Here is a 22,176-nt window from a genome sequence, read left to right as displayed (position 1 = left end):
GTGCAAAAGTTTTAGGCAGGTGTGAAGAAAGGGGGCGAAGAAAGGGGGCGAAGAACGCTTTCAAAACTGTATACTGTAATTATTTTTATTAATTTGCAAAATGCAAAGTGAATGAACAGAAGAAAAATCTAAATCAAATCAATATTTTGGGTGACTACCCTTTGGCTTCAAGCCAGCATCCATTTTTCTAGGTACACATGCACAGTTTTTGAACGTGGCAGGTAGGTTGTTCCAAACATTTTGGAAAACAAAACCACAGATCTTCTGTGGATGAGACACAGAAGGATTTGAGGCAGCCTACAGCCACAGAAGATCTGTGGTTAATTCTTTAAGATTTTTGGAACAACCTATATGCCGAGTTCCTTCAAAAACTGTGTGCAAGTGTACCTAGAAGAATTGATGGAGTTTTGAAGGCAAAGGGTGGTCACAGCAAATACTGAATTGATTTGGATTTCTCTTCCATTAATTTACTCTGGCATTTTGTTAACTGATAAAAATAAACTATTAACACTTCTATCTCTGAAAACAATCAAATTTTTCAGCATTTTTCCCCACCTGCCTAAAACCTTTGCACAGTAATGTACAGTATGTACATGCATTCAGAAGGTCTTTGAAAAGATGAAGTTGGACAAAATTTACAAAAGTGCAAAAAAACAATAGCGCAGCGCTAAGATAAATGAAACCAAGTTCAATGCAAATATAATGAAACTATTGTGTGTCACCACAAATTAAAAAAAATAGAAGAAATCCAAACGTGAAGCCAAAAACTGAATTCAGTGATTCGATTATGAGGGAGATGGCAGATGTGGATACCAAACTTCATGATAAACCACACAGCACCTTGGTGTGCAACAGAGGGAGGCTTACCAGAATCAAATGACCCTCAAAAAAGAGTGGTCGACCAGCGATTGTGTATCAATCCAAGATATCCAGCTTTCCTCAAAGTCACATGTCAAACGATGGTACTTTTGTGTTGTAATAGATCGCTGTGCAATGCATGTATAATCGGTTGGACATAGTACCATGAAAAAGAAAAGACGTGTTCTGCATAGTGTAATCCCGATTAAAACACCAATTTAATGAGGTAAATGCACAGATAACAAGGTACTTCAAATATAAACATCATATACCATATTAACAATTCATATTCCAGAATCCAAGATGAGCGCGGTGCGACATCATAAGCACAGTGGCGTGTTTTCTGTCTCTGCCTTGTTCTTTACAATTTTAATTTAATATTTAATTTTACTTCCAGTTTTGTCCCCCTTTCCTGACCTTTGGTTCTGGGTTTCCCTTTTTTTGTCAGTTACATTTATACAGAAACATGTGTTTAACATACACTATATTGTCGAAGATATTGGCACACCTGCCTTTTACATGCATATGAATTTTATTGGCATCCCAGTCTTAGTCCGTAGGGTTCAATTATGAGTTTGAATGAATGAATGAATGAAATACTTATATAGCGCACAATGCGAACTGAATCGCCTCTAGGCGCTGTGGCGAGCTTTGATCATCTGCTAAAAGAGGAAGGTCTTGAGTTTTTTCCTAAAAGCCAGGTGATTTTCTTCCAGGCGGATGTTGATTGGTAGAGCATTCCATAGCCGAGGCCCTTGGACAGCGAATCTCCGATCCCCCTTGGATTTATACCGGGCTTTGGGCACGAGGAGGAGGTTTTTGTTGGCTGATCGAAGACTGCGGTTTGGTGTGTAATGATTTATTTTCTCCATTAGGTATTGCGGAGCTTCTCCATGCACGCATTTGTGGGTGAGGCAAAGGGTCTTGAACGTGATCCGATTTTTTACGGTTAGCCAATGTAAGCTCCTCAGTGAAGGAGAAATGGATTCCCAGGGTTTTTTTCCTGTTATCAGCCTTGCCGCTGTGTTTTGGATCAGTTGTAATCGCGCAAGTTGATATTGTGGTAATCCTATGTAAAGCGAGTTTGCGTAGTCCAGTCGTGAATTAATGATTGTTCCAACTACCACTGCTTTGTCATTCTTTGGGATAAAAGGGATGAGTCTGCGAAGCATGCGCAGCAGATGGTGAGATCGACTGACTACTGCTCCTATTTGCGCATCCATTGACATTTGTGCGTCTAAAATAACCCCGAGACTCTTCGCTTTGGTCTTTGGGGAGATAGTCTGCCCAAAGACGGTTGGTGGAGACCAGGAGGTTTTGGTTGCGGGCTTATGATTTGGGTGTAAGATAAGAAGCTCTGTCTTTGATTGGTTCAGCTGGAGGGAGTTGGTGGTCATCCAGTCCTCTATTGATTTGAGGCAGTTTTCAAGTTGTTGTTGGTGATCTTTTTTTCCATTGATCCGGAAATAAAGTTGCGTGTCGTCAGCGTAAGAGTGGAAGCAGAGATCTGAGCATCTGATGATTTGAAGGAGTGGGCGAATGTAAATGTTGAAGAGAACGGGTGACAACGGAGAGCCTTGAGGGACTCCGCAGGTGACTGCCCGAGTTTCGGAGAGGAATTTTCCTAGTTTCACTGTCTGTGACCGATTTCCTAGGAGGGACGCGAACCATTGGAGATCTATGTCTTGGACTCCGGCTACTTCTGTGAGGCGGACGAGTAGAGTATTGTGATCTACTGTATCAAACGCTGCACTTAGGTCTAGCAGTACGAGGAGACACGGCTCTCCGTCATCTGCCGCTTCGAGGGCGTCATCCCAAATCTTGAGGAGAGCTGTTTCTGTTCCATGACCCGGGCGGAAGCCTGATTGCAGCGGGTCCAGGAGTTTGTGAGTATCCAGGTGAAGTTGTAGCTGATGTACTACAGCTTTCTCCATGATCTTAGAAATGGTGTTGAGGCTTGTAATTGGCCTACGGTTGTTTGGATCCTGAGGGTCCAGGTTTGGTTTCTTGAGTAGAGGTTTGACGATGCCTTGTTTGAGGATGCTGGGAACAATCCCTTCGTGGAATGATCGGTTTATGAGGTGGGTTATGGTTGGAGCCACGATGTCGGAGCATTCTTTCAGTAGTTTTGTGGGGATGATGTCAATAGGTGAGGTACTGTCACGCAGTTTATTAATGATGTTTTTTGCGGTGTCTACAGTAATTGGGGATAGTGAAAATTTTGGCGGTTGCGGTATGTTGGTGCGGACATCCTCTTTATGTATTTGCTGGCTGAGGTTGGATGTTTTCTTTTGACAAATTGTTTCCCTGATGGTTTTGACTTTATCGATGAAAAAATCCGACAGTTTGTCACAGTAATCCTGATTCATTGATTGATTAACTGATTAACCAGTTTAAACAGTTCCCGTGGTTGGTTTGCGGCCGTTGAGATTGTATATGAGAAGTGGTCCTTTTTGGCTTTGAAGATTGCTTTCTGATAATTCTCTGTCAGACCTTTGTAGTTAAATAGGTTTTCCTCGGTGGGATTTCTTCTCCATGTTCTTTCAGCTCTTCTGCGTTCTTGCTTTAGTACGGAGAGGGAGCTATTAAACCATCCAGCATTTTTCTTCCTGATGAGAGCCCTGCGTTTTGGTGCTACCGAGTCTGCTGATTGCAGTAATGCCTTGTTCAGGGAGTTGAGTGTTTCCTCCGTAGAGTGGTTTAAGGTTATTGTAGATATTTTTTTGGACAGAGTGGTTTTGAAGGCTTCGGAGTACAGTTTTTTATGCGATCTGGTCCAGTGCGTTGTTACAGGTTTCCGTTTTGCGTTGGTGATGTTGGTAGTGATTTTGAATTTGATGGCGTGATGATCCGTCCATGGCAGAGTTATGTTGTCGAGTATGTTGACGTCGATGTTCTGTTTGAAAATGAGGTCCAGGGTGTGTCCTGACCCATGTGTGGGAGTCTTTATCAGTTGCTGTAGACCCAGTTCTTCTAGTTGATTGATGCAGGCAGTCGCGATGGGGTCTTTAGGCTCGTTTGCCCAAAGGTTGAAATCTCCGAGTGCCAGGAAATTTTTGAATTTTAGGGTGTGCATTGCAAAGGATTCCGTGAGGGGTGAAAGAAGATTGGACTTTGGTCCCGGTGGTCTGTAGCACAGTAGTATATGAGTGGTGTCATGGGGTGTTGGTTGAAAATGTAGCGTCAGGGTTTCCATAAAAGACACTGGGTTCTGAGATGATGGTTTAGTGAGATCCAGGTGACCTTTAAAGATCACTGCTAGGCCTCCTCCTTTTTTCCCTATCCGGTGTTCGGTTAGGATCCTGTAGTTTTCCGGCACCAATTCGGTGAGGATGGTGTTGCAGTCAGAGGTTAACCAGCTTTCGGTGATGAAGAGGCAGTCTACATTGTTCTCGATGATGAAGTCGTGTACTTCCAGTCTATGTTTGACTGCAGACCTGGCGTTAATCAAGGCGCAATCTAATTGTAGTGGTCGAGTAGATGTCTTCCTGTGGTTGGGAGCTGCTTGTCGTCCGGTTTTTAATAGTTGTTCTCTTTGAAGTATTTTTTGTATGGAAGATGGCAATGTGGTGTTGATGTTCCTTAGTCTGTGCAGAACTTCAGCTGAGTATTTGAAGTAGCACATGGTTTGTGGATGCTGTTGATGGTACTATGGGCCTAAGATTATGATCCTGATCAGGGTATTGATCCTGAGGTGGGGCTAGGTATCAGACTTGCCGCCGTGCTTGAGGCTATTAGCGCGCAAGTTGATCAGGGGATGCCTATATGGATGCGGAAGGAGTTGTTGTATTCGGTTGCTGGCTGTTCCAGCTGCCTTTACTTAAGGTGGAGGTCTCCGCTTAGAAAAGAAGTCTGGCTGTGATCTGGAATAGTCGTCCTAGGATAGCGTAAAAAATGGAAAGGAGGCCGGAGGTAGGGGGTAGGCTAACCTATGGTTGTTCCAGAGGAAGGCAAAAAACCCCCTGACAGTAGCAGCCAAATGCACCAGTGGGGCAAAAATTCCTTCCTGATCCCCGTAGGCGGTCGGACAGAGTCCCTGGAACAATCACTGGGGGGGGGGGGGGGGGAGTGGAGGTGCGAGCTTACCTGGCTGCGGTTGTCCCCTTAAAACACTCTGATCCGGTGAATCTGGCTTGCTGTCAGCCTGACATTTCTGGAAAGCTGTCTGGTTGCCCCTTGCAGTGGGATCTTTAAAATGGAGGGGAGGATGGATGTAGGATAGAGGTTAGAGACTCCTGTCTTAACTCCTGTTTTCAACTCCTGGTTATTAACTCTCCACTTTAGTTCAAAAAAATCCACTTATGTTCAGAAAATCCACATGCAAGCCACAATCAGGGAGCAAGCTCAAGGGAGAGTTTATATAACTACCTTTATACACCTGTGAACAATTAACCCCTCCCCTAATTTGGGAGGAAGAAGGAAGGGAGAAAAAAAAATGCTGTTTAAAAAGTGTCAGCAAAAAAGGTCTTTTAAAAACTGCTAGCAAATGTATCAAATAAAGGAGGGGGAGAAAATAAAACACCCCCAAAAACAACACTTGCAAGCAGAAGCAGTCAAGCAGAAGCAGTTAAAGCACAACTCCTGGTTATTAACTCTCCACTTTAGTTCAAAAAAATCCACTTATGTTCAGAAAATCCACATGCAAGCCACAATCAGGGAGCAAGCTCAAGGGGGAGTTTATATAACTACCTTTATACACCTGTGAACAATTAACCCCTCCCCTAATTTGGGAGGAAGAAGGAAGGGAGAAAAAAAAATGCTGTTTAAAAAGTGTCAGCAAAAAAGGTCTTTTAAAAACTGCTAGCAAATGTATCAAATAAAGGAGGGGGAGAAAATAAAACACCCCCAAAAACAACACTTGCAAGCAGAAGCAGTCAAGCAGAAGCAGTTAAAGCACAACTCCTGGTTATTAACTCTCCACTTTAGTTCAAAAAAATCCACTTATGTTCAGAAAATCCACATGCAAGCCACAATCAGGGAGCAAGCTCAAGGGGGAGTTTATATAACTACCTTTATACACCTGTGAACAATTAACCCCTCCCCTTATTTGGTTTGCCCACCCTTTGCAGCTATAACAGCTTCAACTCTTCTGGGAAGGCTGTCCACAAGGTTTAGCAGCGTGCATTTGTGAGGTCAGGCACTGATGTTGGACGAGAAGGCCTGGCTTGCAGTCTCTGCTCTAGATCATCCCAAAGGTGTTCTATCGGGTTGAGGTCAGGACTGTGCAAGCCATTCAAGTTCCCCCACCACAAACTCGCTCATCCTCATTTGCCCTGGTCCGAATCATTTGAAGGCGGGGGGATTATGGTATGGGATTGTTTTTTAGGGGTTGGGATTGGCCCCTTGGTTTCAGTGAAGGGAACTCTTAAGGCATCAGCATAACAAAGCCATTTTGGAAAATGTCATGCTCCTAACTTTGTGGGAACAGTTTGGGGATGGCTACTTCCTGGTCCAACCTGACTGCGCAGCAGTGCACAAAGCAAGGTCTATAAAGACATGGATGAGCGAGTTTGGGGTGGAGGAACTTGACTGGCCTGTACCTGATAGAACACCTTTGGAATGAATTAGAGCGGAAACTGCAAACCAGGACTTTCTCGTCAAACATCAGTGTCTGACCTCACAAATATTCTTCTGGAAGAATGGTCAAACATTCCAATAGACACACTCCTAAACCTTGTGGACAGCCTTTCCAGAGTTGAAGCTGTTATAGTTGAAAAGGATGGGCCAACTCAATATTGAACCCTATGGACTAAGACAGGGATGCCATTAAAGTTCATGTGCGCGCAAAGGCAGGCATCCCAATACTTTTGCCAATATAGTGTATTTCTAGGAATTTTTAGGGAATAATATATTTTAATATTTATGCAATACATTTCTTGTTTTTAAATACATTTTTATAACATACGAAGGATTTTATCATGTTGAATATATTTGTTAAAAAATGTTTTGCACTTATTTTTAACTTTTTTGTGATCAATTTTACGCTCAAATACAAGATGGCGCATGATAGACATTGCCAACACTTGTTATAGCATCATTCATGAGAGCGCTGAAAGTGTTTGGCACTCCAATTTGTATGCAGGGTTAACTATCAATCTCTACCCTGTGTACTCTGCTCTAATTAGGATGTCTTCCTTCTTGTGTTGTTCTGTACAAGGCTGGGTTCACACTTTTGCAACGTGAGGAAACCTTGCGAATCCTGTGCTGGTTCCCGCATCGCACCTGAATCGCAGACGGTTCGCACTGCCCTCTGCAAGCATCAATAGAAAGTTAATGACACCCCCAGATCGGTTCGCAGATTGCAGTGTGAACTGTGAAATGGTGCAGGAATCTGTTTGCATAGGTGTGAAAACCCATGCAATCCGATTCCAGTGCGGACCAAAAAAAGTGTCCTGCACCATTTTGGTGCAAATGCGATTTCAGACATACAGTTTGTATGGCTGAATTTGCATCACACAGACATCACATGTGATGTGCACAGCAATGCGGTTTAAATCACATGCCATGTCTTGCATCGCACAAGTGTGAATCCAGCCTAAAAGTGAAGGATGGCAGACACAACAGATGGGACCTAGGGTCTGGCGCCTTAATCCCTTCTGGCTAAAAGCGCTGGGGGAGAGGGACGACTTGTCTGGGGAGTGGAGTCACTTTTTTGCAGTTAATCGGGGGACGGCCACGGGCGGAAATGTTTGGGAGGCATTTAAACTGCATGCACGGTCCTCGTTGATAAGACGGATAAATAGATTAAAATGTTCCTCTAAACTGATACTTCGTCAGGCGGAGGAGCAGTTGGAGGTTGTCACCCGGGAGTTTACGTTACATCCCAATGAGGCGAGTGCCTCGGCCCTCAGGCTCCAGACCCGTGTTCTTGACCAACTAGACTTTGAGCAGGCCAAACGCAAGCACTTTTTTACGCGGCAGCGTATTTTTGAACAGGGAGAGAGAGCGGGTAGGCTTTTGGCTTACCTCGCCCATCAGGATGCGAGGCCACCTGTAGTGGTATCGCTGATGGATGAGAGCGGCGCTCTTGTCTCTGAACCGGGAGCGGTAACCGAGATGTTCCGGTCTTACTTTGCTGACCTCTACGCCTCTCGTGTGGAGGTCACGACTCAGGAGACCCGAACTTTTTTACGAGATGTTCCCTTCCCTCAGTTATCGGTGGCCCAGATCGCTGATCTGGAGGCTCCGATTTCGCTGGACGAGGTCGTGTTGGCGTTGTCTTCCCTGGCAGCGGCCAAGGCTCCAGGACACGAAGGACTACCGTTGGATTTTGACGCAACATACTCCGAAGTTCTGGCCCCTGAGCTATTGAATTTATATACTTATTTGAGTCCGTTTCCCTTCCAGATACGCTACGCCAAGCGACGATTATAGTCATTCCAAAGCCGGGTAAAGACCTACATCGCCTAGATTCGTTTCGCCCGATTTCCCTGCTGCAGGTGGACATAAAGATTTTGGCCAAGATCCTCGCGTCCCGATTGTGCTCCCACATTTTGTCCCTTATCCACCCGGATCAAACCGGTTTCATGCCTGGTAAAAATACGGCCATGAATATTCGCAGACTCCACATGAACTTACAAGCCACTCATGACAATGGAGGTACTAGGGCCGTGGTGGCGTTGGACGCGGCCAAGGCATTTGATTCGGTGGAGTGGGGATATCTGTGGGAGTGCCTTCGACGTTTCGGGTTTGGGCCCAAGTTTCTGCAATGGGTCCAGATATTGTATTTTTCCCCGGAGGCACGCGTGGCGGTGAATGGTTGCCTGTCCGAGCCTTTCCCTTTGGGGCGTGGGACCAGGCAGGGGTGCCCCCTGTCACCGCTCCTGTACGCCTTAGCGGTAGAACCACTAGCTATTTCCCTTAGGTCCAGCGTACATGTTGGGGGTCTCAAGGCGGGGCCCATAACGGAAACGGTAAGCATGTACGCGGATGATATGCTTCTGTACCTTGAAGATGAGGGGCCCTCCCTGAGAGCGGCCCTGGGTATTATTGAAGAGTTTGGTAGACACTCGGGCCTCACCATTAATTGGGCAAAATCGCTGATTCTCCCCATTGACCTCTCTCCGCCGGAGAGGTACACGTCGTCCCTTCCGCTACGTAGAGTGGCCACTATCCAGTATTTGGGGGTTCAGATCACCAGGGATCCCTCCGATTATATAACCCTTAATATAGAACCACTGATCTTATATTTAAAATCCAAAACCCAATCTTGGGCTAGACTCCCCCTAGGTGTCATGGGACGGATAAATTTAATCAAGATGATTCTCCTCCCCAAATTCCTCTACAAATTCTGGCAGGCTCCCACCCTTATCCCCCTTAAATATTTTAAAACTATAGACACAATTTTAAATTCATTTATCTGGGGCTCTGGCAGGCATAAATTAGCCTGGAATACTCTTAAAAACCCTACGGATATGGGAGGAGCTGCGCTCCTCGACTTTCGTGCCTACTACGTAGCTGCTCAGCTCTCTCACTTTTTTCACCTTCACAGGATGGACGCTCCCAGGTACCAGTCGCTGCTTTGTGGGGGGTCTCCTGGCTGCGCCCATTCCCCCCTACAGGTCTTGTTTAGGGGGAGGGAGTCTAATAGGAGGGGGAGGAAATATGCTCCGCTACTGCTACAGCACAGGCGGATCTGGGGTATCGCACAAAAGATGCTGGGAGCAGACTGGGTGCATTCACATACACCCCTGTGGTACAACTCCCAATTGACAGAGCTTCGGGGGCTGCCGGGTGCGGACCTCTGGGCCTCCCGGGGGGTGATATACCTATACCAGGTCGTCTCCCCACGGGGGGTGCGTGGTTTCCAGGCACTGCAGAGAGAGTTTGAACTCCCCGCCCATATGCTATTTCGTTATGCACAGTTATCCCATGCCCTTCGGGCTCAATTCGGGGAGGGATTCCCGGATCCACAGGAATTATCGGTAGTAGGTGTTATAGTGGGAGAGGAGCCCACGAAATTAATTTCGACCCTATACAACTCCCTTAGAAGACGGTCGGTGGCTGCACTTACGGAGAGTACGAGATACCGATGGGAGGAGGATGTGGGCCCGATCTCGGGGGAGGAGTGGGAGGAGATCTTGAATAAGGTTAAGCAAGTTTCCCCTAGGGTGACAGACAGGTTGACCCAATTATATATCCCCTCCACAAGTCCTACCTTACGCCTGCCAGGATCTGTAGATACAGGCCCTCCCTGGGGCCGGGGTGTCCGCGCTGTGGGTGTCTCCCGTGCTCCTTCTACCATTTAATATGGTCCTGCCCTGATATCCAGGCCTTCTGGCTACAGGTGGTACGTTTTCTACACGACCAAATGGGCTCCCCCCTTCTGATAGACCCTAAGGTTTGTTTGTTGGGCCTGGAGCTGGGCGCCCCGGAGGCACCCTCCGATGCGACTTTACCCAGGAAACGTTGTTCAGTGCGAGGAAACTAATTGCCAGGTTGTGGATGCGGCCCGAGACTCCGACATTTGGAGCTTGGGTAGCTGAGGTTAACTCTAACTTACCGCTGAAAAAAGTTATTTACACACATAGGGGGTGCCCTGGCAAATTTAATAAGATTTGGGATCGCTGGCTTAATGACCCGGATACTTGTGGGAGTTGAGTTCACGGCTGGGTTGAGACTCCCCTTGGGGAGATATACAAACGATAAGATCTCATGTGCTGTCATGTTCCACCTACTGCTTTTTAATTCACTGAATTTTGCAACTCCAATATTGACGCATGTATATCTGACTTTGTTTACATAGCTATGCTCTGGATATCTTGTTGTGATAGTACGGCATCTAGGCGTTCTTGCCGTTGGCTGTTGAATGTACCACTGACTGTAGTTCATTTCTTCCCTGTAAACTGTACCATTTCCCAATAAACTTGTTTTAAAAAAAAAAAAAAAAAAAAAAGTGAAGGATGGCAACGTATGTCCTGTACTCCTTATGACGTGAACTTTGATGAAACTAGTAGGGCAGAGACGGAACACACGCCACGTGCATTTACCACAGTAAATAGGTGTTTTAATTGGGATTACACTATAGAGAGCATGTCTTTTTCATGATACGATGTCCAATTGAGTATATATGCACAGTGATTTATTACAATGCAAGAGTGCCATCATTTGACACGTGGTTTTGAAGAAAGCTGGATATTTTGGACTGATAAACAATCGCTGGTTGATCACTCTTAATTGGGGGTCATATGATTCTGGTAAACCTCCCTCTGTTGCACACCGAGATGCAGTGTCGTTTATCATCAAGAGGTTTGGTGGCATTTGGTATTCACATCTGTCACTTACCTCATAATTGAATTCACAGTTTTTGGCATCACATTTGGATTTCGTTTTATTTTTCCAATTCGTGGTGACACATAATAGTTTGATATATTTGCATTGCACAATTATAATTTATCTTCGCGCTGCACTATTGTTTTGTGATGTTTACTATGCAATTATGGTATTGTGCTAGCTGCTCTGCTTTTAAAGAGGAATGGGTGTTACTTCCTCTTTGTCTCCCTGCAAAGGTAAAGCATAATGGGCTACTATGCATCGCATAGTAGCCCATTATGTGTCACTTACCTGAAACAGAAGCCAGCGATGTCACCGCTGTTCCCTGTAGTATCCATCATCTTCCAGGTATCGCTGCTCCGGCCGCTCACAGCGTCGGAGCAGCGATGACGTCACTCCCGCGTACGGGCACGGGAGCCGCCACTAACAGCATATCGCCGTTAGCAGCGGCATGCTGCCAATGGCGATCGTGCGCTTGCGTGCCGCTGTCTACGGTGCATGCGCCGTAGAAAGCTGTCACTGTCTTTTAGTAAATATCTCCTAAACCGTATAGGTTTAGGAGATATTTCTTGGACCTACAGGTAAACCTTAATCTAGGCTTACCTGTAGGTCAAAGTGGTTTATAAGGGTTTACAACCACTTTAATACCCAATAGAGCCCTAACGCGTTTAGTTCTTAAAGTTTACAAATTACATGCCATCAGGAACTTTATATTGTAAATTCCACTTCAGTCAGGGACCAAGACATTGTGCTGCCTGGGTCCAATAATGAAATGCTGCCCCCATATAAAAAACATGCCCACCAAAAGGCCTCCACATCCATTCATTTTGAATCATGATAATCACAACCTAAATTAAAATTTATCAGGAAGTCAGATTTACATGAAACATCATTTTGTCTATATGCAAAAAATGCTGGGGAGGGGATAAGTGGCAGTGGTGAGGAGGGGATGGGGATCAGTTGGTTCCATGGTGTCTGTGGCAGCAGTGACACCTATGCTGAGATCAGGAGATGGGGTCTACTCAAGCCCTCACGAGTCAGCTGACTTCTAGTCTCCGCCCCCCCCCATGAGCTGAATCGGCGGTTGTGAAGAGGCTGAGTAGGCAGCCGCGGGCTCCAGGGACTCTGCAGCTATTAGCTTTTGTACCACCACCCCCTCCCTTTAGAATGTAAGCTCTACAAGCAGGGCCCTCCTGTACCTTTTTTGTATTGAACTGTACTGCAATTGTGTTGTCCCCCCTATACATTTTAAAGCTCTGCGTAAACTGTTGGCACTATATAAATCGTGAATAACAATAATAATTTGACTGCCTGGATGGGGGGGGGGGGGGTGGGGGGGGTGGGGACGCGGTGCTTCTCGCATCCGAAAGTCTTTTCCTTCTCAGGCTACCCCTAACCCGCACAGACGGCCAATGAGGAGGGGGCACCTCCGATGCCCCTGACTGATGTGTGCTGGTAGCGGAGCCAGTTAGACAACTGGATGGTGACAAAGTTCTAGAAAGGATTGCTGAAGCAAAAATTATAGGTTAGAACTGTGAACTGAATTTACATTAGTAAATTTCCATAAAACCCTTTCCATTACCTGTCATGGTTGTCCAAATCTTCTACATTGTTCCCATTTAGTGATGCTTCAACCATCTGATCAATCTTGTGTTTCAAATCATCATTTTTTCTTTGAAGGTCAATAATTACCGAATTCAGAAATTCAATCTGGCAGGTGAACAAAAAATATTTAATGTTAACAAGTCCTATTATGGTAACCACTGATGTGTTTAATACCATTTTGTTTTGTATGTGTGGAATTTATGAAGTCTGGAAGGAAGCTAATGAAGACCTACACCATCTTTAAGTCCCAAAAAATAAAAATAAAAAGCATATCATTTTTTTTGCAGGTAATAAAATATGCACTTTTTCCCCCTAGGAGCCTGAAGAGCATTGCACCTGCAATTAGCAGCTCATGGGTGCAATGCCAGGCTCCTGCAGACTCTCAGTAAAGCTGTCTCCTTGTACCTTCCGTACGGACAGACAGTTACCGGAGAGAAGGAAGATCCATGGACTACAAGAGTGCTCATAAATGCCCTTGCAACTACAAGCCATCTGCCACTAATGGTACTTGAAGTTCCTTCATTCACAGAACTCTGTAAAAATGATGCAGCCATATGGGCCGAGCCCTGCACAGCCACACGGTTTTCAAATTGTGACAGCGGGTGCGGGGAGAAGAACCCTGGTCTGATGTCACAATGAGGAGGAAGATCAAAGATGCAGGGGGAGGTTGCAGAACATGGCAGTAACATGTTCAGAAAGGTGTACTTATACTTTAACCACTGTAGTAAAAGTTAATCTTCTAAGGCCTTTTAAGACATGGTGGGGAAGTTGCACTTAAAGTACAACTAAAGGCAGCATACTCATTGTAATAAACCCTTACATAAACACCTCAAAGTTACACATGGTAATACATACAACAAAAAAGTTTATATATTTTCCTACCATTTAGATGCAATTGCGGTCTCTAATCCCCCCTATTTATTACTCCTTTGCTTGATAATGCTAGTGATGGCGGGAGGAGTTCAGAGCTAGCATGTCATTTCCTTTCACTGGCTAGCTTCTGCATTTCCCACAAGGAACATTTCCCATAAGTCCTTATGCCCTGTATCATGTCCAGTCTATTTTACATACCACACGCCCACCTGTCAAATCAATAGCTGGGTGTGTGCTATGTAAAACAGAGTCAGCGCGATCCAAGGTATGTGACTGCCACTGTAGCTGCAGAATTGCTCTCAGTGAACGTGTAGAATAGTTACTGAACCTTCTGTTTATAATGTCATTTTTTTACTGTATTGGAAAAAAAAATCAGAGGGCTTTTTTTAATTGTACAGTAAAACCTTGAGTTGTGAACATAATTAGTTCCAGAAACATGCTTGTAATCCAAAGCACTTGTATATCAAAGCGAATTTCCCCATAAAAAATAATGGAAACTGAAATGATTCATTCCACAACCCTTTATTCATAGGTCCTTCAGTTTATAGTCCATATAAAAAGATTATAGGAATTTGATGGGTTGTGCAACCATAAAATGTCCATCCACAAATGGAAGCCTCCACAAGGGGATTAGAAGCAAAATCCAGCAGGAGCTAGTGTGTATAAAAGAGAAGAGTGATGCCTCTAAGTGTAGCAATATGGTTACATTTATTGAAGGTACAACATTTAGCAACTCACATGGTTGATGATTAAAAAGAGGCACATCTAAGTATGCAGGCATCCAGTGTAAAGCTGTCCACGTAGACCATCCCCCGCACCGCTAGCTCTCACCGCTGCCAGTCTGCAATAGTGACCGGGAAGACTACCCTGCAGTAGAGCAAATCCCTCATGGAGTGCAGTGTGGAAGGGACGAAGTCAATGGCGGTGAGGAGGACGGTCTATGTGGACCGCTTTACCCCGGATTCCTGCATACTTAGATGTGCCTGTTTTAATCATCAACCCACGTGAGTTGCTGAATGTTGCACCTTCATTAACCACTTCAATACAGGGCACTTTCACCCCCTTCCTTCCCAGCCCAATTTTCAGCTTTCAGCGCTCTAGCGCTTTCAGTGACAATTGCGCGGTCATGCTACACTGTACCCAAATGAAATTGTTATTTTGTTCGCACAAATAGAGCTTTATTTTGGTGTTATTTATTCACGACTCCGTTTTTTTTTTTGCGATATAAGCGCAAAAAAAGCGGAAATTTGGAAAAAAAAACAATATTTTCTTATTTCTATTTGAAAAGAAATCCAATAAAATCAAATTTTGTCATAAATTTAAGCCAAAATGTATTCTGCTACATGTTTTTGGTAAAAAAAATTCCGTTAAGTGTATAATAATTGGTTTGTGTGATCACGGACATATGTACGCAAATGATCATGTACATATGTGTGCAGATAATCATTGGGACATGTGATTTTAGTGGGACATATGTGGGGGGACATGTTTTTATTATTAGGGACATGTGTTTTTATTATTTGGGGACATGTGTGTTTTGGGGACATATGTGGGGACTGTGTTTGTACTGTGTGGTGTGTTGTGTGTTTACACTACACTGATGATCAGTGAGTAAAAAGCTGTAAAAAGCAGCCCATACTCACTGATCATCAGCCGGCTGCAGCGTTCTGCTCTCCTCTCCTCAGCGGTGACTTCCGTGTGAGGAGAGGAGAGCCGATTGCCTAGCAACCGGCTGTTTGTTTACATCACATGACGGCCGTGATTGGACACGGCCGTCATGTGATCAGGAGGGCGAATCACAGAGCCCTCCTGCCGATCTGAGATGTGCCGTGTCCGGGTGACACGAGCACATCGGGATCGCGCCGCTGCGCGGGCACGCGCGCGCGCGATCCCGCTACTCCTGAAGGACGTTCCTGAACGTCCTATCAGGAGTAGACGGCTCCCACCCGACCGTATATATGCATTGGCCGGGTGGGAAGTGGTTAAATGTAACTATATTTCTACACTTAGAGGCACTGCTCTTCTCTTTCATACTCAGTTGTGACATGATGCTACTCTTTTATCAAGACATTGCTATATCAAGACATCGTATATCAAGTCAAAACAGATTTTAAAATTTTTGCTCGTCTTGCAAAACACTCTCGAAGTTACTCTCAAATAAACTTTTTACTGTATAAATCATTTACAGTGCTTTTTAATTGTTCTTATTATCTAATATAATTTATTATATACTAGTATTTAAAATGTAATACCTGCTGCTAAATCTGCACAGTGTGTGCTTTTCTCATGGCTGTTGTCTCCTGTTACATGTATAAGCCAAGCATACTAGAACTGTCTCAATAAAGATAGTGGGGTGGGGGTGGGCAGGGTATTATGAAGGGGGGTAGGAGGAGCCTTGCCGGGATTCCTGTGATGCCAGAGATGAAAGAGAAACTCCCCCAATGATGCCAGTAGGGCACGTTGCCTATACAGAGCGGCGCCATGCAAAAGGGGACAACTGAGGCATTCAGAGAAGAGGATGCACAGTTGTCTCCCGATTAGGTAAATATGTGAACACCTTACTGTTATTTGAAAAACAACTAGTGACATATTTAACAGGTTACAGCTTTATATCACATACATCACATACTGATTTGTTCTTTTTGACCACAGTTCTTGTACCCATCAGATCTTTAGAAAGCTGTAGATAAATATACAATGCAGATAGAAGCATTCTGAGTATATGGATGGATATGTAAGTTGATAGTACATACTTCAAAATGCATCAAACTGTTTAAATACTGTATTCACACCCACCCAGAAACCGTGATCCTGATTTTATTTTTTTTACCTGGCTTTCCATGGATGTCTTTTCCTCCTGGTACTGGCTGCTGAATGAGGCATCACCTAAGTGCAAGAAAATGTTAAAAAGGCAGTGAAAAAATGCAAAACACAATATAAAGTGAATTACGAAACCTGGCTACTAAGATATTCATTTCACAGCCATCTCCGCTCACTTTGGCCACTCAAACATAGTTAGAAAAAAAAACAAAATAAACATTTTCTAATGTATGTAAACTCCAACAACAATGAACCCCTATCTTGCTGGCTCCCTTTTGGTCAGTTAAACATACCATTTAAAGTTTTTTGTTAGCTCTGTTTGAGTGCAAAAAATTACCTGTTGATCTTGCCAGACTGGTATCAGTTGCGTTGTTCCCAGTGTTCTGTGTGGATTAAAGAACACCTCCCCCAATGTTATGAATATGAGATATGGTGGTGGTGGGGGGGGGGGGGGGGGGGGGGGGGGGTTTGAAGTGTTATGTTCAAATATACTTCTTGCCCTAGGATGATAATTCTGTTCCTGCACAGATGCAGTGCAGCGTTGTCCCCATAGGCCAGGAAGTCTGTTACTGGCAGGAGAGGGGGAGGTGTTCTGTAGGCTGGACAATGCTGCTCTTATATTTACACAGTATGGTGAATTAGGGTTGTTTTAAGATGGGAAGGGAGTTATTGGCAAGAACTCCAAGGGAAGAGGAAAAGAAAAGCCATTACACTGTCTGTCTGTCTGGTGCACATACTGTCTGCAACATTCCTCTTCTGCACACACTACCCACCATAACTGCCTTCTCATTCCTCTCCTGCAAATACTGCCTGCCATAATATCCTCTGCTCTCCTCCCCTGCACATAGTGTCTGCTGAGACAATTCTTAAACATTAATATCTCCAAACATCCCTGTTCTAGTACGGACACACTTTTGCTGGTACCCTTTAAATAGTAGGTAAACGTTTACACTGCAGCAGTCACCTTTTTTCACATTTATAGACCATAATAAATAATCAGACATATTACACACACAAAAAATAATCACGGGCAACTCTTTAAGATGCTGAGACCTAAAAGCTTCATGATGGGGGCACTAAACATCATCTTCAGATTACAAATCTGCATTACAATTGGCAGATCAAGGAAAGGGACTCAATATTTACAGACTCTATCCAAAGCTGCTACCCAGTAATTTTATGGCATTCATTTATAGTCCAGCTGGCTAGAGTTTCAAGTCAGGTGAAATGCAAAGAAGTGTATGCAAACATTCCATTGTCAGCAGTGGAAAAAAACAGAGCCCTTGTCTTGCCCAAGATAGGGTGTTTGAAACAAACACTGGTTAATTTGCACGTCTTGCCTGGTTCACACCTATAAATGTTTTGGGGCTTTTTGCACTACAGTCCATTTACCATGGCTTCCCATGGGACATGTTCACATCTATGCCCCCCCCCCCCCCCCCCATCAGCTGTATTTTTGGAAAGGGTCAGGGATTTTAGATGCAAAATGGTTATTGTTTAATAGACTTCAACAGAGATGCTGCATAAAGGCATGTGGTGCGTTTAGGACGCGTTTTGAGGAGTTTTGCCTTTTATATTCTGCTCAAATTGGCCAAAAAAAGCATGAAAAAGGCAAAACGCGTCCAAAACCAAGCGAAAAACATTAAAAATGCATTACGTCCTGCAAAATACAGAACAAAAGCAAAAGGCATAGGTGTGAACCAGGCCTAAGTCGGGACCTTAAGGCCCCTTTCACACTTGTGCGACCTGAAAGCGATTTTTTGTCACGACTTGAAGCAATGCCTATGTAATGAGGTCTAGAGACCTCAAGTTGCATCAAAATCGGACCAAAGTAGTGCAGGTCTACTTTGAAGTCGCTGCGACTTTAAGTGGCACAGATATGAATGGCACTCATTGAAAATCATGGAGTGTGGTGGCATTGCAGTCCTAAGTTGCAGGACAAGTCGCACAAGTGTGAAAGGGGCCTAAACCTCTCTTGTGCAGTAAATAACTACCTGATGAGTTTGATAAATTGTTGAGCTGTGTCTTGTTCTCGATGAGTTCCTTCTCCAGGTTCTGCACTTTTATTTCCAGCTTTGCTTTTTCAGACTCCAGCGACTTCAGTGCTGACTGCAAGCTTCTTGCAGACTCATTCTCTCCCCGCAGTACTGTAACCTAGGTAGAAACGCAGAAGTCAACAAGTGCCTGGACTAATACAAAATGCCAGTGTATAAAATGCATGCAAGAGAGATGCTATGGCAAATACACAATATTACATCCTGCGGAAGACTACACACAATTATCTAAATTTCTAGCATTCTAACAAGTCCAGAGCTGAACAGGTAGCCAATGTCAATTAAAAATTACAATAAGGCCCAATTCAATCTTGAATCGCAGGCAAAAAAGCACTGCACAAAGCGGTTACTCAAAAGAAGCGCCTTCTTTTTTTTGGTGACCAGCTTTGCGCAAAAGGTTTTGCCACGTGAAAATTGGAGTCCCTGCATGTGCCGCTGGTGCTACTGCAAACATGGCATCCCTTTAGAGGTTTCTGGGCTTGCTTTCTGCTTGTCCATGCCAGCCATCGCCTCAGGTGCTATGCCAAACATCGTATCTTCAGCACCCTCCAGTTAGGCTGAAATGCGGATCTTTTTTTCTCCAGTGGATCTGTCCCCCACACACTTAGTAATCACCCTTGCTAGCGTCATTTATACTGTGACCGTGCATTTTCTTTTAGCACTAACTGCAGTATTGGTGTCACTGGTCCCCAAAAAGTATCACTTGCCACAATGTCGCAGTCCCACTAAAAAGTCCCTAAATCAATTCCATAGTTGTAGACGCTATAACGTTTGTGCAAACCAATATACGCTTATTGGGATTTATTTTGTTACCAATAATATGTAGCAGAATACATATTGGCCTAAATTTATGAAGAAATATTGTTTTTTATTCAAAATTGTGAGTCTTTTTTTTGTTTATAGCGCAAAAAAAAATCAAAAAAAAAAATCACAGAGGTGATCAAATACCACCAAAGGAAAGCTCTATTTGTAGGGGGGGGGGGGGGAAGGACAATTTTATTTGGGTACAGTGTTGCACAATTGCGCAAAGCAACGCAGTGCCGTAACGCAAAAAATGGCCTGGTCAAGAAATAGAAAAACCTTCCGGAGCTGAAGTGGTTAAAAGAAACCTTTACTAAGGAAATAGGGCAGCTGCAGTTACCTACATCTCCTTCTGAAAATGCTGGTTACCTGGCTGTCATATTAATCCCATGCATTTAGTACTTTCTAAGGCACTAACCTGAAAGTATACAGATGAGGAATTGGGACTTGACTTTGGCTGCTACATGCTTGTTGCTGGGCAACGACACAAAATATCGAAGTCAGACAGGGGCATTTGCAGAAAGTGGTAAGCAATGGCAGTGCCCATATTTCTCTCACTACGAACTTCCTTTAACCCTCTTATTGCCACTACTGTTTATATTAACACAGTGTGCAGAAAATAACTGCTGCAACATTTTAAAACTTAACAGGCATGCCTCACTATAGAAGAACTGATTTGGGCAGTTGGTAAGCCACCTGATCACTTCTCCTCACCATCAAAAATATATGTTGATTTTAACAGAAAACATACATTTAATAAACATTTTGCAAATATAGAACATAAAAAAATGGAGATTACCACCTCCTTATTCTTCATGTGCTCAAGATTTTAGAATGTTTATTTTTTGGGGCCTTTAGTAGTTTTCAAGGCAATAATATGCATTTTAGCAATACGTCCAGCAGCAAAAGGAGTTAAACAGAGGAGGGAACAAGTGACTGCTAATACACACTGTTTTCAGCAAGCCTTGAATTCTGGTTTTAACGGATCACATTCTCATACATATCCTAAATGCTTAAATTAAGAAAAAAAAAAGCACTCCCGGTTTCCTACAAGGGAATGCGAGAGCATACAAACCAAAATCAACTCCGATCAGGATACTTCATTATTTTCTTATTAATTATAGTTACTTAATTTTACAAATTTTTATGGTATATAAATCTGAATCTACAGCAGAACCAACAACTAGTTATATCCAGGGACACAACATCTACATCTTCGTTATCTAAAAAGGTACCGTGTAAACTAACCTTTACATCCATAGTCCCTCTTTGGAATTCAGCTTGTGTACTGATGAAACAATCAAACCACCACTAAATAGATACTGCATTTTGTTCTGCTTCAAAAGGCTATGAATAACTGTCTCAGATTGATTCAAAGAAGAAAAAAGCTATTGTGCCTTCAGCATGTCAGCTGCACAGTAAATCCAACGCACAGTTGTCACTTATTCCAAAATACAGAATTTTAGTAAGTCAACATCTATGTTCCATGACCAAAAGGCCAAATGCACAAGAATATGAATAAAATGAGTTCCGAAACAAAACAAAACAAAAAAAAAGGCTTTTGCACTTACTATTAAATCTTTTTCATGAAAACTATTGAGGGACAAAGGAAGGGAGTAATTCTTAGACATTTGAGTTACACTGCCACCTTCAGGAGGGTTTGGACACTGGCAAATGAAAAAATAATAAGCCAGCCCCTATATGACCTTCCAACTGTCATGCCTCAATTTTGTGAGAAAGCAGTACACAAGGCCATAACACAGAAGAGTGGGACCTGTGTCCATCAAAGACACAGAGGGGTCAGTCAGACTCTTCATTGTACTGAACAGATATGAGTGATGGCTTATGACTAAGTACCTAGAAGGGACCACCTATATTACCCATACCACCTGATTGCTGGAAGTAATATCTGCTGTCTACCTTACAGCAGTGAGGTAAGGTAGTCATTGCACCTAGTGTGTGGACACCGATTGTTTGAAGATTCACAAGATCACCGGTGGAGTTTTACTTTGTGGTCACGGAGTCATTATATGCTTATGACACAAAGTGGATTTACATAGTGCACGTCTAAATATGGACTAATGTTTTTGTTATAGAAAGAGACATTGCCACCGCTATTGGATACTAATTATTTGATTGAACTTTATTGGAAATTGATTATTTTTTGTTTTGTTAATATTTGTTTACACATAATTTTTATTTATTTTTATTTTATTATTTGTATAATTTTTAATTTTTTTCTTCACTTGATGCACTTTATGGATTGAATCATAACTTTGGATTCTCATCACAAACATTTTAGTTTTGTTATCTTTATGGACACTGGATGCACTTTACTGTTTATTGTCACTGGATGTATGTGATTGGATACTATTTAGATGGCACTTATTCACTTTTTGGAACTGCTAGTTTAATCAGTCACATGCAGCTATTTCATAATTATTCGTGTATTATATATTAAGATATACATTTATATCTATAAATGTATTTATATTGTTTGTGTGGAGCGCAACACCATTCAACACACATACAGCATATCTATTTAGGGGAGGGTTTGAGCCTCTGTCCGTGTTTTGCTGCAACCATAACTTTTTTCTTTTGTTTAAACATTGTGGCGCAAGGATAATTTATAGCTATTACACACGCACACACACACACTTTTACCTCTCCACATCACAAAGTGTATCAAGCCAATCCATTTCTTCAGCACCACCCTTTTTTCCCAGTGTATGTTTATTACATCTCAGCATCAATTTCCATAATTTCTCTTCATTTACCTTTATGTTTACATTTCGTCATCATTTTAACATTGCATTTTATCATGTGTTAGAATATACATTTCTTCTCAGTTTTACTTACAGATATGGCTTTCGTTGCCCATTCAATACACAGT

The 22,176-nt window shown here is 43.3% G+C and overlaps 1 protein-coding gene across 10 annotated transcripts in view; it reads right to left on the bottom strand.

Annotated features, from left to right (window-relative positions):
* Positions 1-22,176, bottom strand: part of CLIP1 (CAP-Gly domain containing linker protein 1) — a 259,076-nt gene that overhangs the window by 3,089 nt on the left and 233,811 nt on the right. For 5 of the 10 annotated variants that reach the window (XM_077461934.1, XM_077461937.1, XM_077461942.1 and 2 more), the window contains 4 exons: positions 18,423-18,582; positions 16,439-16,494; positions 16,229-16,288; positions 12,713-12,840 (listed from right to left, as the gene is read on the bottom strand). In XM_077461934.1, coding sequence (XP_077318060.1) covers positions 12,713-12,840; positions 16,229-16,288; positions 16,439-16,494; positions 18,423-18,582 — 404 coding nt within the window. The remainder of the gene's footprint in view (positions 1-12,712; positions 12,841-16,228; positions 16,289-16,438; positions 16,495-18,422; positions 18,583-22,176) is intronic. The other 5 variants (XM_077461938.1, XM_077461940.1, XM_077461943.1 and 2 more) reach the window with 2 other exon arrangements.

This window comes from Lithobates pipiens, unplaced genomic scaffold (genome assembly GCF_037356315.1).
Source record: "Lithobates pipiens isolate NorthernLeopardFrog02 unplaced genomic scaffold, aLitPip1_a1.2 Scaffold_3, whole genome shotgun sequence".
In the NCBI taxonomy this organism is placed as follows: Eukaryota; Metazoa; Chordata; class Amphibia; order Anura; family Ranidae; genus Lithobates; species Lithobates pipiens.
This window is presented reverse-complemented; position numbering and strand designations above follow the sequence as displayed.